Source organism: Molothrus aeneus, chromosome 10, assembly GCF_037042795.1.
Source record: "Molothrus aeneus isolate 106 chromosome 10, BPBGC_Maene_1.0, whole genome shotgun sequence".
Taxonomy (NCBI): Eukaryota; Metazoa; Chordata; class Aves; order Passeriformes; family Icteridae; genus Molothrus; species Molothrus aeneus.
In genome coordinates this window covers 10,615,559-10,631,130 of record NC_089655.1, presented here as the reverse complement: position 1 = coordinate 10,631,130, position 15,572 = coordinate 10,615,559, and the positions used below count along the sequence as shown (strand labels likewise).

At 36.4% G+C, this 15,572-nt stretch overlaps 1 protein-coding gene across 1 annotated transcript in view; it reads left to right on the top strand.

The window, feature by feature from the left end:
- DNER (delta/notch like EGF repeat containing) overlaps positions 1–15,572 on the top strand; it is a 108,578-nt gene that overhangs the window by 48,837 nt on the left and 44,169 nt on the right. The window contains exons 3-4 of the mRNA XM_066556649.1: positions 6,879–6,973; positions 9,360–9,526. Coding sequence (XP_066412746.1) covers positions 6,879–6,973; positions 9,360–9,526 — 262 coding nt within the window. The remainder of the gene's footprint in view (positions 1–6,878; positions 6,974–9,359; positions 9,527–15,572) is intronic.

The following is a 15,572-nucleotide window of genomic DNA, read 5'->3' as shown; positions in this document are numbered from 1 at the left end:
TTCTATTTATACTGCAATTTTGTGCTCAGATTCAAGGCTTTGGAACTAATGATTAGAGGCTACAATAAACTTCTAATTCCCCTTGCAGTGGGGACAGCATTTGTTTTATATGTGTCCTTAGTCAGTAAATTGCAGGCCTTTAGGAGTGTGGCTGAATCAGGTGTAAAATCCTGAGTGTTCCTGCTCTGCAGCAATGGCAGAATTATTTCTTAAGTATATTCTTGAAACAGGAACCTTCAAGTCTTGGCTACTTTTATGTGCTGCTAAATGTTGGTGCATTTTTTGGTCAAAGTATGGTATGGGTGCAGAAGGAGAAACAGAATCTGAATAAAAGCAGAGGAGATCCATTTGAGACTGATAAATACAGAATATAAACTTGATCTTTAAAAATGACATCTTAGGAAAAGCTTTCAATGGGTGCAGGTTGGAGTATATATGCTTGTCCTTTGCTTACCCTATTTTCTTCACATCCCTCTTATTATTGCTGTGAAGTGCTGGAATGTGTGTGATTTTGGTTTGACCTAGGACAGCTTTTCTAACTGTTTATAAGATTTGTTTTTGAAATTTCTATAATTTTTCTTTTGCTCTGAGAAAAATAAATTCTACAAACTCATAAGGAGAAGGAAGGAAGAAGAGATTTTGGTAGAATAATAATGGCTTTCTTCTAGGATAAATCTGTAACTTCAATAACTCTCTCCCCTGCAATATTAATTTATGGAGCTTTTTGTTTGTATAGAAGCATCATTTTCATAGACAACTTGATGTCAGCATCTCTGGATAGGGGCTACTCTTTATTTTCTAAATAAAACCTTAAATGTCTCTAAAAGCTCAATATGCTTAAAAAAAACTTATGTGAAGTTCATACAAACCTCAGTTTATTATGTTCCATTACTAAATTATGTTTAATACAGTCATAAATACTAGGTTTCCTAAAATTTAAGCTCTTTGAGACAGAAATTCTAGCAAGTACAATTCTGTCAAGATATTGAAGGTCTTCTCTTCTGAAGCTATACTGGTGGGTGGGCTCAGAATTTTTGGTTATCCAGAGCTGTTTTTGAAAAGTATCTGGATTCATTTAACTGCTCCTTCAGGAATCATCCTGTTTTGAAGTCCTAGGGAGTATGAGGGAAAAAGAGGAAAAAAAAAATCCCCAAAACCTGATGTGTTTACTGCCTTTCAGTGTTTTGGTGTAGAAATATCTACAGCTGACTTGACAGTCTTAGGTTGAAATTTATGTCCCAGCTTATCCACTGGAACCCAATGACCTGAGCTCATACACTGCATGCAAAGATTTGACTATGTGCCATTTTTGCTCAATGAACACTTGTTTACACAGTGTTTATCTTTCTTTTCAGAATAGCTCCATAGACTCTGGAATAATAAATGACTCTTAATTCTTGATGGAAGTAATCTTTGTTGAATAACTGTGCTGTGATCTAAGTAGAGGATAGGCATCTAAGCCTCACACAGCCACTTGCTCACTGCCCTATCCAGTGAGATGGGAGAGAAAATTGGAAGGGTAAAAGTGGGAAAACTCATGGGAAGATGAAGACAGTTCAATAATTTGAAAAAGGAGAAATAGAGAACAAGAATGGAAAAACCTGAACAAAACAAGTAATGCAAAAAGCCCTAATTGCTTACCACCATGTAACTGATGCCCAGCCAGTCTCTGAGCAGCAGCAGCTCTGGCCAAGTTCCACCCCCAGCCCCAGTTTCATTGCTGAGCATGGCCTCCTGTGCTGGGGATGTCCCTTTGGTCAGGTGGGATCAGCTGTCCCACTGTGTTCCCTCAGCACCCCCAGCCTGCCCCCTGGTAGGGCACTCTGAGAAAAGGCCTTGATGCTGTGTGAACACTTCAGTGATAACTAAAATATCCCTGTTATCAGCCCTGTGTTCATCACAAGTCCAAAACATGCAAGCATCGCAACATAGCGCTGTGCAAGCCATTGTGGAGAAAATTAACTCCATCCCAGCCAAAACCAGTACAGACTGAATGTCAGATTTTATGAAGCTGACACTGAATTTGGTGCATGGCTTGAGATGAGAAGGCAGCTTGCTGGTATGATAATCTAGGTAATCTGTCATTGTGTAAGAGAGCCTCCTGTGCCTGCTGATGCATCTTGGTGTGATGTTGGCATTGATAGTCTGTGACAGAAAAACAAAGTTTTAATAATGTTATCTGGAGGATTGCCATGCACTGGAAGGTGCTGGATCCTTCTGATGCTGTGGTTGCTGACTCTACAAAGTGACTCTTGCTCAGATGAGCAAAGAAACAGACTGCCAGCAACAGAATTTGCTGGGTGGATGTGCAGCCTCCCTTACACCAGGTTTCAGTGCTGTGATAACTGGTAAGCCTTCTTCATCTGATACTGTTTTTGGATGCAGTCTGTCAGTCTCCCCCTGGTTTTCCTCAGAGAGGCATTACTCCTACTCTAAACACTTTTGCTTTTCTCTCCCACTGGTGAGACATGTTAGAAGTAAACCTTGATTTTCTTTCTGTTCTGGTTTTCTTTCAAGTATTGTCCCATCTGAAACTCTGAGGGTAGAACCAAGTGCAGTGATGTGGAGATTAAGATAAATGACACTAGATTTTTCAGAAGCAGTAGTTTTTCTGTGCTACAGGGCAAAGGGTCCTGGAACTGCCGTTTTTTTTTTTTTTTCTTCAACAATTTTGTTCTGAGTTCAATTTGTGCTAGAAATGATCCTGCTTTGTTGCTTGACATCCTCACATTAAGTAGATAGTACTAGATCCCTCTCTTATGGTTCTATTCTGTTGCCTTTTATTTTCCTACTTCTCTTTTCACTTTTTATTTGCCAACAGTTGTTCAAGATCTATAGTTAGGATCTAACCTGTTTTATTTCTTTCACATATTATTTTTCCCTTACATAAGGAAGACTGCCAAACATGTTATGTCTTAAAAACGAGGGATACCTCTTGCCACACTTACAGGGTCAGAAGAGAATAAATCCTGAAGGCTCTATTCTGATAAAAAAAGTAGTTGTATGTTCAGAAAAGCCAAAATTGCACATTATGAAACTTGCTTTATTGAACTGAAATTTAATATGAAATCCCTTGGAAGAAAATCTGAAAGAACTAGCATTTACAAGACCATTCCTCATACTGCATTTGTCATGACACTTTCTGTCCTACTGAAGAACTGAAAGGTTTTCTTTCATAATGACCATACCAGTTTTCATGGGGTACCACCCTACAACACAGCCTTGCTTTTCTCAAAAAACTCATTTTCTCACTCCTTCCACAACATAATGTCTTTTCAAATATGTTTAAACTTTTAGTTTGGTGGTTTTTTTTGTTTTTTTTTTTTTTTACTTTTAAGCACTGATCTTTGCTGTAGGATGAATTTGTATCCATCTTTTTTATTTAGTTCAAGAATTATGTGTACATTCATACATTCTGTTTAATTCCAGGCTAATTTGCCTCACTTTGCTCTGGCTGCAAGTCTGTGCAGAGTTGTCTGTTGCTCCACTAGGAATTAAAAACAGGAGAAGAGCTTTTTGAGATGAAAAAACAGCAGGTTGACCAGAGAGAAAATTCCCAAGGCAATATTTTGAAGGAGAACATTCTCAGAATAGGAGGAATGTACCTGAGTCACAGGTAGCTGTGTGTGCCTGAATGTGCACACACATGCACACATACTTATTTGTGGTTAATTTGGGGATATTTTCAAAAGAAGCACTTTCACTGTATGCTGGAGTGGGACTTAGTGAAAGCTGTGGTGTCACTGAAGTTACAATGACAATTAACAGGAAATACTCAATAGGCAACTGGCTCATGGGGTGACTTTTCACTGACAGCCTCACAGTGTAGGTGAGGTTCAAGGCACCTCTGGATGTTTTTCTAGTCCAAACCCTTGCTCCAAGCAGGGTCAGTTAGAGCAGGTTGCCCAGGACTTTATTCATCTGAGACTTAAATAACTCAAAGGATGGAAGATCCACAAGATACCTGGGCAGCCTCCTCCACTGATTGGAACTATCTGTTGGTTTTCAGAAATGTTTATTAATACCTTGTTGATAGGGTAGTGAAGACTTTCCAAGGCATATATGAATTTGGCCATCCCACTTACAAACCACTTTTAAATTTGAGGAAAGTGTGGTGCATTTTGCAAGAAGTAAAAGCCTTCTGCCATTCTATCAACTTGGGGCTGAGATACAAAAGAAATGCAAACGTATCATGGCAGCAGAATGGCTGGATTTTGCACTGTCAGGATTAGTCTGCCTGTGTTGATAAGGCCTTGTAGAATCACAAATGTCTGCTCAACTTTTTAAGAAATCTACTATGAAATTTCATATACAATAGCTATCTTTAGAGAACTAATTTCAGCACTGAGAGGCTGCATAAATGTAGACTTAGTCTGTATGCTCCTCTTCTCAGCCTTATAGAATTAAAGTCTAGTACACTTAGGAAAGTAATAAAGGCACTCACTCATGTAAAAATATTGCCTTGGGATTTATGTATGCATTTCAGCACTTGTTGAATTAAGTGTATATCTCATTATTCTGGCTTTGTTAGGCAGGAGAATATCTGCCTAACTCGTGCTATTTAATTTCTTCAGAAAAGTTGTAATATGGAAGAACAGTCTATTTCTCTCTTAGGCACCAGTCCTGATTGTCTTTGCAATCTCTTCTATACCACTGCTATGACCTGGTAAGGAAATCTAACAAAATCACTGCTGGCTTGTTAAGGCCCAGGTGGAAATTGTAGGAGTGAGAACTCTCAAGATTTCACTCTTGCTTTCTCAAATGATGCTTCTCTTTTACCTATATAAAGTCTAAAAGTATTTGAAGGAGAAATATAGTTTTTATATATTATGTTATCTTTTAAGAAAAATGTAACATGATTTAGATGCAAACTTATGGAACATTTATGTAAAGAGGAATTCTGTATTTAATGTCAACAATTTGATATTTGATAATTTTAAGCTCTAAATAAGGTATTGAAGAACAGTCTTGGATGTATTCTCTGTTTACACAGGAGCTTATCTTTGTAATCAGCTCCTAAACATACTTTAGACTCTGGAGGGTGCATGAAGGTTTTATTTTCTTTGGTGACTATTTTTAAAGTAGCTGCATCATTTGTGTAAATGTTTATAAGTCTGTTCCCCAAGAACCTTCTCTCTGTCCTGATGTTTCTGTACTATTAAATGCTTCAGGAGAAGTGTTGGATGTCATTGCAGTTATGTTTTCTTTTGATTGTCTTTAAATAACATTAGATACTTACTCTATCTGTATTTTTTACTTTAGACTAGGAATGATGAAATTGTAAAACTATAGAAATACTATAAAAAGGAGTGTGTTATAGGTGTAGTATAAGACTGTATGAGAATAGAGATACTTATTTCTTTTTCCCCTTTGTTTCAATAGGCATGCAGATTCTCAAAGAAAAAAAGTTTAAATGTTGGCAAATATAAAAGGAAGAGTGTTAGTCAAACTAATTTTGGATGCATTGTACTTTGACTGTTAGTTCCATACTTTTGACTTCTGAGATTTAAAAGTTGTAATGGATGTTATATAATTTTTCAAAATTAATTTGAAAAAATACAATAAAATTGCATCTTGCTTTATTTTCATGAACTATATGTATTTGTATTCTATACATCAGGGAATTCAACAAGGAATTGAGCAATCTAGACACTGGGAAATCATTCACTTGGGAAATGTGAATACTGAGTATCTGTCTTGCCTGAGTCAAGATAAACTCTGAGTGTCCTAAAAATTATTACTTGCATCATATTCTGGACTTCTGTTCATGTATTATTTACATGTGTTTCATTACATTCATGTAATATTTAAAATTTCAATTGTATTTAAATTTACAAATTTTATTCTGGCTTTTGCTTTGATGTAAGATTAATTCATGGAAGTGTGTCAGGTTGCATATTTGTATTTTCAGATTAAGGTTGATGTAAAAAGTTTGAAAAACATTCTCTGTGGCTGAAAGAATAGCATTGCAAACTGCCTAGAAATTTGAAGATTAAAGTGATTTGTTGTTTTTTTTTTTCCAGTGTAACATTTCATAGGCAAGTTGATGAAGATACATGAAAAGTTATTTTAAACTTCTGATGATATTAAGTGATAGACTCAATTATGCCACATAAAGTATTCCTTATTTGAAATAAATGTACGCTTGGAAACTCTAATAATTTTCAGACTGTCTTTAGGAAATTACTGCTATGAAGATCTGAATAATTAAGGAGTCTCAGTGGTTCCTGCGTTGCATGACACTGTGTATGGTGTCTGGATGTAGTTAATGTAATAAATTATTTTTTGGCCTACTAGGCATCATTGGATTTGGCAAACGTGTCCTTTTGCTCTCACTGTGATCGTAACTTTTTTTTCTATCTGAAACTACTGTTTGTCCAAGCAATTTTTACTTGGAAAGAATAGGAATGGGCCAGTGGGAGAGTGTTTTTTAAAGGAAAAATGTGTTTGGGAAAAAACCCCATATTTCAGGGTAGTAGAAAGGCAATGTCTGTATTTGTTAGTATAAATCCTTCAGTATTGCATAGATTAATGGTGAACTGTTTATTGGATGTAGCAAATGTTAGAGCATCATTTATTATTCTAAAGGACCAGAAAACTATTCATATTTTTCTAAATAGGTTAACTTTTAAAGGAAGATGCCTTTAGAAGTTCACACTTTTCTGCAGGAGCTTTTTATTAAAACAAAACCCTGAAAGGATGGTTATGTGAATTTTCAGCACCTTTGTTGGCAGCATAAAGGTTTCAGTGAATGTTCCTGAGGATTTTTAGAAGATGACTGCTGGACTACTAGTGTCATTTGTAAAGAAAAATCTTTCATGTTTTCTTTAGTCAGATTTTATGGTTTATTGTTAAATAAAGTTTTTTTTTCTTTTCAGATAACCCCAGATGTGGCTTGTGGGAATGCCAGTTCCAATACTTCTGCTGGAGGCCGGCTTATCTCCTTTGAAGTTCCACAGAATACCTCAATAAAGTGAGAATATTCTTATATGTGATGAAATACAAAAGCACTTTTCTTTTCTTTTGACTGGATATTTTAGACAACAAGTTTTCAGACAGGCAAATTTGTCAAATGACTAAAAGATGAGAGAATTCTGACAGACTCCAAGCATGTAGCAGAGCCATGATAGCTCTTTGCTTGGCATAATTTCTCCCACATATTTAATGTTTTAGAAGATGTCAGCATGTAAGCTGTCTCTGGGCCATCATAATGCATTAGGAATTAGGGCAGATGTGTTGAAGGTGTCAGTTTGGAGAAGATATGACTTAGTGCAGTGAACACTTTTTCCCTCTTTAATCTGAAGATTAACTTGCTGATAGAAAGTCTTATTGTTGACTATATAAGTGCATATATATTGTGCATTTGTATTTGGTTTCTGGGTTATTGCTTTGGGTGTCCCCATCAGCTGTGAAATCTTTGTGTCCTAAAAAACATGTTTCTCAAAAAATTTGAATTTATTCTATGACTCACTTTTCAAAATCATGCTTTTTGGATTAAAATGCTTGTTTTGTTATGTTTAATTAACAGAACCTGACTTCCTAGAAAGATCTGATTCTGTCACTGGGATGAGGCATTTTCTTATTGGAAATTTTGTTTAAAAAAAAAATCTGCCAACGTAGTTCTCTGGCTCACAGCTTTGCAGCAATTTTAGACTTACATTTTCCCAAAATAGCCTACTTTTCTCATACTGTCATCTCATCTTTCAGAATCCCATGTTTCTGTTAAAAAAGGCCATGCTCACAGGAAAAAACAAAGTGATGCAAGCAGACAAGCTGCAGAGAGTTTGGAGCAGTAACTGTTAAACGTGGGGGCCATCCCACCCTTCCCACGGGGCTTTGAATTGTGCTCATTCATGAGCCTAAGGCAGGAGGAGGTCTGGGAGTGTGGATGCCCTGGCTGGCTGCAATCTGAAAGCAAACAAGTGGCTTTTCTTGGAATCAGGAAAAAGCCAGCATTTGTGGATTCTAAAGTTGTATTTAAGCGCCTTGATGGAGAAACCCAGTTTTAAAGGAGGTTGCAGAGTACACAGTCAGTTTTGATAATTTTTACATTGTGTATATTTCATAGAGTTTTATGCCTGAGTAGATTAGTGGAAGTCAAGATTGATTTTTATTTCATTTACTATCTTAAAGGTACAAGTAACTTACCTGATTCAATGGCTGTGAAAGGGGAATAATTTCAGTTCAATAAGTTGATTTTGTTTTGATTGTCATATGAGACCTAAACTGTAAAACCAGTTGCTATCCTGTTCTAAAAGTGAGACATTGAGCTTTTTTAATTGCAATTGGAGTTGTTCTTAAAGAGGGTGCAAATACTGTAAAAAATTTGCTTCTTATGGCACCTAGTTGCAAGATTTTTTTAATGTCTGTGGCACTTTGGTTTTCTTGTTTTGAAGTCAAATAACAAGTGACCAGGGATAAACTGCCTTTGTTTTTAGCAGGATTGAAACAATTTCAGTACAGGATGTTGTGGAATAGAGCTTCATCTCTAGGTATTTGGTGGTCTGTTTTCAGCAGAAGAGAATTACCAGTTTTTAGCAGTTGGATGCAGTTATGTTTATATTTCTGGAGGCTTGTTCAAACTCATTTTGGATTCCTTCATAGGAAATTAATGCAAATACTTGGGACCTTACCAGAAATATGACAGATTTTTATTGTTTCATTATGGAGGTGAGTAGGAAAAACAGTGCCCTGTGAGGACAAAGACTGGCATAATGTAGCTCCCTAATGGAGCTGACAGAGTGGATGCAGCAGTAGACTTTCTATCCAATCTGTCAATATTCAGGAAGGCACCATGGGCTCAGTGACCTTGGGAGCATTACATGACTCATTTGATTTACAAGAATAAACTGTCCTGAATCTTCGATCTGGTGTATCAGACAAATGAGGATTTCTACCAGGATCTGTCTCCTGGTATTGAGTGAACATTGAATGTTCTTCAGTAAACAGCAGGGCTCGGTGTACTTCAGCTGCAGAAAATAATGGCACTGTAGGATGGAGGTAATACTCAAAAAGGCATAATTAAAAAGACTGAATAAAGATCCCTCATAAGGATATATTTTACTATTATGTGGTATTTATCTAAAACTCTTCTTGGGTATTAAGATGGTGACTTTCAAGTATCAGAAATTGGGACTCTGTATGATTTTAATCTGCTATTACATAAACTATTATGCAAATCTTACAGTTGAAGCATTTTTAAGTTTTGTGGACATGCTAAAGACATTCAGGATTTTTCCTAATTCCATACTTGCTAGATTTAAGTTTCCCATGTTTGTTAAGGTTCAGTTCTACAGTGATGTACTTCCTAATTACACTGACTTCCTCAATGTAAATATTCTCATAATTTCTTTTCTTAGAATAAGGCAAGATGCTACTGCTTCTCTCATCCTGCTATGGAAGGTCACAAGCACTGGATTTAAACAGTGTTCACTTATTGATGGCAGAAGTGTCACTCTTCTCCAGGCACTGGGTGGACTTGTGCTTTCTGAAGAAATGCTTGCATTAGGCAACAACTACTTTATTGGTGAGTAACATGCTGACTTTCTGTCCCTCACCTCTAGGTGACAGCTGATGGTTTACTCAGCAGAACAAGGGACTAATTCCTTTAAGTGCTGAAAGATCCTAATGGGATATTGGGACCATGTTTCAGACATTGGTTCATTCAAACCAGACAAGAGCTACTCTAAATTCTTACACAGTTGGCACCACTCACTTTAAAATCTACATAGTCATTTATGTCTGATACCTTGAGATGATGCAAGTTATTTTATATATTCTAATTGAATAAGCTTTTGGCAAATGCTGCAGTATATAATTGAAGGCTTGAGGTGTTTCTTTGTCAGGGATTGTGTCATGGGATGCTATGTGAAGATGCTTAAGCCTGTAGACAGGAAAATTGAAAAAATACATTACAAGATCAGATTTCCTATTATATTTTAACAGTGTTTAATTGCACTGCTTTTTTATCTTCTAGTGTTGTCTCTGTGAATATGGAGCCTTAGAAATATGCTATTTGTTTCACTCAGCAATTAAATGTTTAGCATCTTTGTGGAAGGAGGATAATGAAAATAGCCTGATACATTATTTTTAAGGATGTGGGAAATAACACAGATTTAAAGCTATATTTTTGCATAGACACAATAGGCTTAATTAAATTGAGATTTCTGGGCAGATGTTTTATTATACCAATGACATGAAACTAAAAACATTGTAATAAAAGCACTTATTGTTATCTGCTTGAAAGGCTGCATATTTTTAAAGGAACTATAAGCTGCTACAATTGTTATTTGAAAACTTACCACACTAATAAATGTAAAATTAAAAACATTCTGATGTAGAAACATGGGGAAAAATTCCAAGTTCGTAGCCAATACAGAAAATCCCCAAATACAGAAGTAGTACCTTGTTCTCTCCTTTTTCAGCTATCACTTTCCAAAGATACTGCTTGAAGGTTGTTAGTAGAATAATTTAATTCTTATCATCAGTGGTTTCCATTAGCGATGTTTATTTCCTTCAAACAATTTTCCACTTTCTTTTAATATTATTATTCCTTCTAAGATACTTAGTTTTAGGCTTTTTTTCCCCCTTTTAATCTTGTTTTGCATTTAATTTATCAGAGTTAAAGCCTCCCTCTCATGTCTCTGAAATAAATTTTTGAATTTGCTTTTTAGTAGTTAATTTATGATAAAAGTATCCTGAAGACAGGATAATTGGTAGCTTTTATGCAGTGGTGAAAATGCCTAAAGGCACAGCTTGGTCTAAGCTCCTAAGCAGAGGGCCCAGCTTGCTCTATGAAGGCTCCACTTGGCTGTACAAGCCATACAACATAGGTTATAGATTTAGATAACTAAAATATGTATTGTGTTACTCTTTCATAGCTTTTCTTGTCCTCTCTTCTCTATAGCTGAATTTCTGTCGCTGGGATTCTTACTTTGAATTTTTTGTTGTGTGCTGGGTGACATAAGGTGAAAATGTACCTTTTCCTGGATGATTATTACACGAGGTTGAATTCACAAAAATGGCTTATTTCATGCAGTGCAAGTATTCTGAGACCTCTTGCTTCCATGTGGTTTTCAATACTTTCTTTGGTTGTTCATTTCCTGATAGTGAAATTCTTTGTAAAATTTTCCAGCTGCTGAAACTAAGGCATGAATTTTTTAGTTTAGGAAAGAGCCTGTGAATTTCTTTCTCAGTTGTATGGAAATATTCTGCTTACTTCCCATCATCAGTTTTTGTCCAATGAAGTGGAGGTCTGGGGTGATTTACTTAAAAAGTAACTCAGTTATTTGGTGTGAAAATGAATTTTATCTTCACTCAACTGAAATCCATAATTCTGCCAAGGCTTATAGAAAAATAATTTGATCTTTACTTCAGATTTGATCCAGATATGTGGAAGAGGTCTGTCAATTTGACGTGCCTTGTGAGTTTTTAATCATTTAGCTTTCAATAAGTCACTTGAATAAAGTTTTTCTTATAGACAAATTTCCACGTTTCTTGATAGACATGAAAAACTTATTCTAAGGTACAAAAAGTTGAAGTGGGTGATTTTATATTAAAAAACCAATAATGTTGCCAGTGCTTTTGTTGATGTTATTTAAGCTAGAATGATATGAGGAGGCCACAAGATGGTGTAGGTTTCTGTAAGCAGTCACACAGTAAGGCTGTGGACCATGTCAGTTGATACATTTACTTTATATAATTTCCTCTTCCTTCCCCAACTCTTTTTCTGTTTATTCAAGTGTATTTTTAAAGGTTTCTTCTCTTACTTGGTGAATTTTGTATGAGGGCACTTTTTTAATCTTGTAAAAAGTTTCTGAATGGAACTTTAAAAGAAAAATGAGGAAGATATGAGTGGGTTTTTTGGTTTGACTTTTTTATGTGTGTGTCTCTTTTTGATCTACATCCTTTTTGAGTCATTTCTCACAGTGTTCCTTCCAAGTTTTGTTACTCAGCAAGGTACTTTAATTGCCTCTTGCAATTCTTTCTGAATAAGTTATTTATATCAAAGATAAAACATTTAGGGAGATATTATTTGTTTTGTGTTACTTGTGGTGACACAAGTTTAAAGTTGTTTGTACAGGATTGAAAAGACTCAGAAGTCAGCAGTAATGTGCTGATTTGCTGATCATGTGGTTCAGGGCACAGTGTCTAGAGGTTGGGAAGAATGCTGTTTTTGAGATCTAAAAATAGACCCTGTCAGCACAGAGCTGTTCACCCCAGAGACAGTACCTGCACTGTGTGAGAATGAAGGGGGGAGCACAGCGCAACTCACCCAAAAAGAGCACTCTGTGTTCTCTGATGGGCTTTATAAAATGGCTGCTGCATCTGCAAACAGCCTCTTGCAGGGCAGGACAGAGAGATGGTGCTGTGATTATGCAGCAGGATTATGTGGATTAATTACAGCATTGGCCTGGCTGTGGCCAGCAGCAGGCTGGCTTGGACATTCTGTAACACATCCCTTCCATGTTTTGCTCTGAGGATTTTTAATGAGTTTCTCTAAGATTTGCGACTACGCACGTGCCATTCTTCTAAAATAATTTATTATGTTTTATTAGAGAGTGTACCTATTAGCCAGTGGGGAAGAACCCTCCCCCCAGTATGGGGGCTCAGGCTTTGAAGTGAGCAGGTGAGTTGTGTGGATTAGAGTAGGATGGAGAACATGGCCCATGCTGGGGCACTGGTGGCTTCCAGTGCCAGGTGACTCCAGACAGAGGTGGTGATGAGGTGGTTGGTCTGTAGGACAGGCCAGGTGAGCTGTTCCTCTCTGCTCACGGTTTGCAGCAACAATGTTTCTTTTCAAACCAAGATTTTAAAAAAAGGGTGTTTAATCAAGAGCATTTCTGAACAGGAAGTGTTTTTAGTATCTATTCTGTGGAGTGCTGTGGGTGGGCATCAAGATTGGCCAAAGAGGTAGTGAAAAAGAGAAGCAGGAGGGATTTAATAGTGTCTGTAAATAAGAGATGGAAATTAAGTGTTCAACATTACAAACATTATTGAAGTAAAAGGCAGGCTTTCCATTAATTAGACTTAGAGACTCGTACTCTTTGTCCCAGTGTTCTTTGAAGTTAATGAGTGATTCCTGCATAAACTATTTATGATATTTACGAAATGTCTCATCAGTATCTGTTTTATTTCTGGATCTTCATATATTTATGCTAGCAGTAATGGTACTAGAATGTTTGAAAATGAGTTAACTGCAAAACTTCACATTGTTGGAGTCATACACCTATTCTTCATTGCAATATATCTTGAAAAATTGAAATCAGATGAAATACATTTTACAAGTCTGAAAAAGTGAGATAAGAGGTCTCTGATGCACCATCAGCTGGTGGAGGAGTCTTTCAGAAGTCCTCATGAATGCTAATAAGTTACAGCTAAGGATCTCTGGGGTGAGTTGAAATTTCTGCTTATTATATGTTTTGGGGGAAATCTAATCTACCCAGCACTGTACAGTCCTCTCTTTCAGGGAATAATACACTGGATTTTGGAACATGTATATATTTTTCTATACTAGATTGTTGCAAATGCAGAAGATTTACTGAATTGATTAAATAATAGCTGTCTTGAGAAAAAATTATGCATTAACATTTTTCTTTAAAAAATAAAAAAGGGCTTTGAAGGACATTCTCAGCTTGTGTGGCATCTCCCACAAAAATTCTTTGATTTGTTGCATGCATCTCTTTTATCCAAGCATGCTATCATGCTGTGACTGAGAACTGGAACGTTAATTTTGAGAACATAGGTTGCTGTCAAAATACTGGAAAAACCAAATCCAATGTAGGCTAAAACATTAAAGCATTTCCTTTTTTTTAATGCTCAAATTTTAGAAGTTTTACAGTGATTGTACACCATCTGCTTCTTCATCAGTCAGTTTATTTACCCTGGTGCTAAATTAATATACCTGTTTACTAAAGCAACAGCTCTGTGCTTCAGGTGTATCCAAAGGGTCACCTGTGTCTGGCAGACTTGCAGTCAGGCAGGTCTAATTTCACACAGTTTCCAGTCTGCTTGGAAAACTCATATATATATACACCTGTGTGGCTGTACAGATAGCAGAACATATTTCACAGTCCAGGTAACAGCTAGGACACAAACAACCAGAGCCTCTCTTTAATGAATTTGGAGATTGAGTGATAATGCATGGAATCACAGAATATGCTGAGTTGGAAGGGACTCACCAGGGTCATCCAACTCCTGGTCCTGCACAAGGCACCTGAAGAATCCCACCCTGTGCCTGAGAGCATTGTCCAAACACTTCTTGAACTCTGTCAGCCTTGGTGCTGTGACCACTGCCCTGGAGAGCCTATTTTGTGCCCAACACCCTCTGCATGATAAATGTTTTCCTGATATCTGACCTAAGCCTCCCCTGACACAGCTTCATACCATTTTCCTTTTCATACCAATACAAAGCTGCATATTATTAGATTATTGTATGATTATTACTTAGTTTTAAGAAGTGTTTATCTGGAGGTTTTGGGCGTAATGTAGAAGGTAGAGCCGGCACTGCTGACTCTGTGCATGCAACCTATTTCCTTTCTTTCTCCTAACAACATTAAAAAATGAAATTATGTTTTCATGGCTGTTAGGATATTATTTCTGTTGAAAAAAGATCATCATCTTATCAGCTTTCATGATAAAATGTTGGTAAAATTGATCTTCCGCCTCAGTGTGCCCAGAGCTGAAGCAGTAATGATGGGAGCTTCTTCAGAAAAATAGTAAAACAAACAGTTGGGCATTAGTATTTTGCTTCCATTTTCCCATAGGTAATATGATAGAAAATTTGTATATAATTGTAAAAATAATGCTTGTAAGTAGCTTGAAACGACTTGCTTTTAGACTTTGTGCTTTATTTAGCACTTTCACGTTGCTGCTTAAGCAGCTGCTTAAAAAGCAGCTTTCATGAGATATTGCTACACTAGCTTTTTAGCTTATTGTCTGCTTATAAAATCAAAGGAAGACATTTATAAGCAAAATTGCTATTTCTCAGATAAGCCCTTGCAGATAATAAGGTAGAAAGTTTAACATTTAATATGAATTATTTTTATCTGAACAGAAAATAAGTCCTGCAGCACAACCTTAAATTATAATGTTTATTTTCATCACAGCAAACAGAAACTGACGTAGACTTGTCAGTTGACATTGCTTGGCATGTCACCTGGTGTTCTCCAAGATGCCCAGCCTTTTAGATCAATACAATATAATTAGCAGCTTTAAACTATCATTATCAAGTATTTAAAAAATGTTTCCTTAAATAAAATTGGTAGCTGTACAAACTCACTAGAAAATAGGTGCTCTAGCATCTTTGTGGTGAGATGAAGAGTACTGATGCCATTCAAATGCCAACACCTCTAAGGCAGCTTGCTTGAATTCTACAAAACTTTTTGATGTTTGGCTTAAAAAGGAAAATTAATGCTTGGCTTTTGAAGCACAAAATATCAGCTGCTTTTTAATAAGTGTGGAAGCCATATGGTTCTATGTCAGGAAGGATAATATTTTCCAATCCAAAATGCTGTTCTGCCTTTCAAATGCAACAAAGTATTTTCTATTCTAACTCTGCCCTGAGCAGTTAT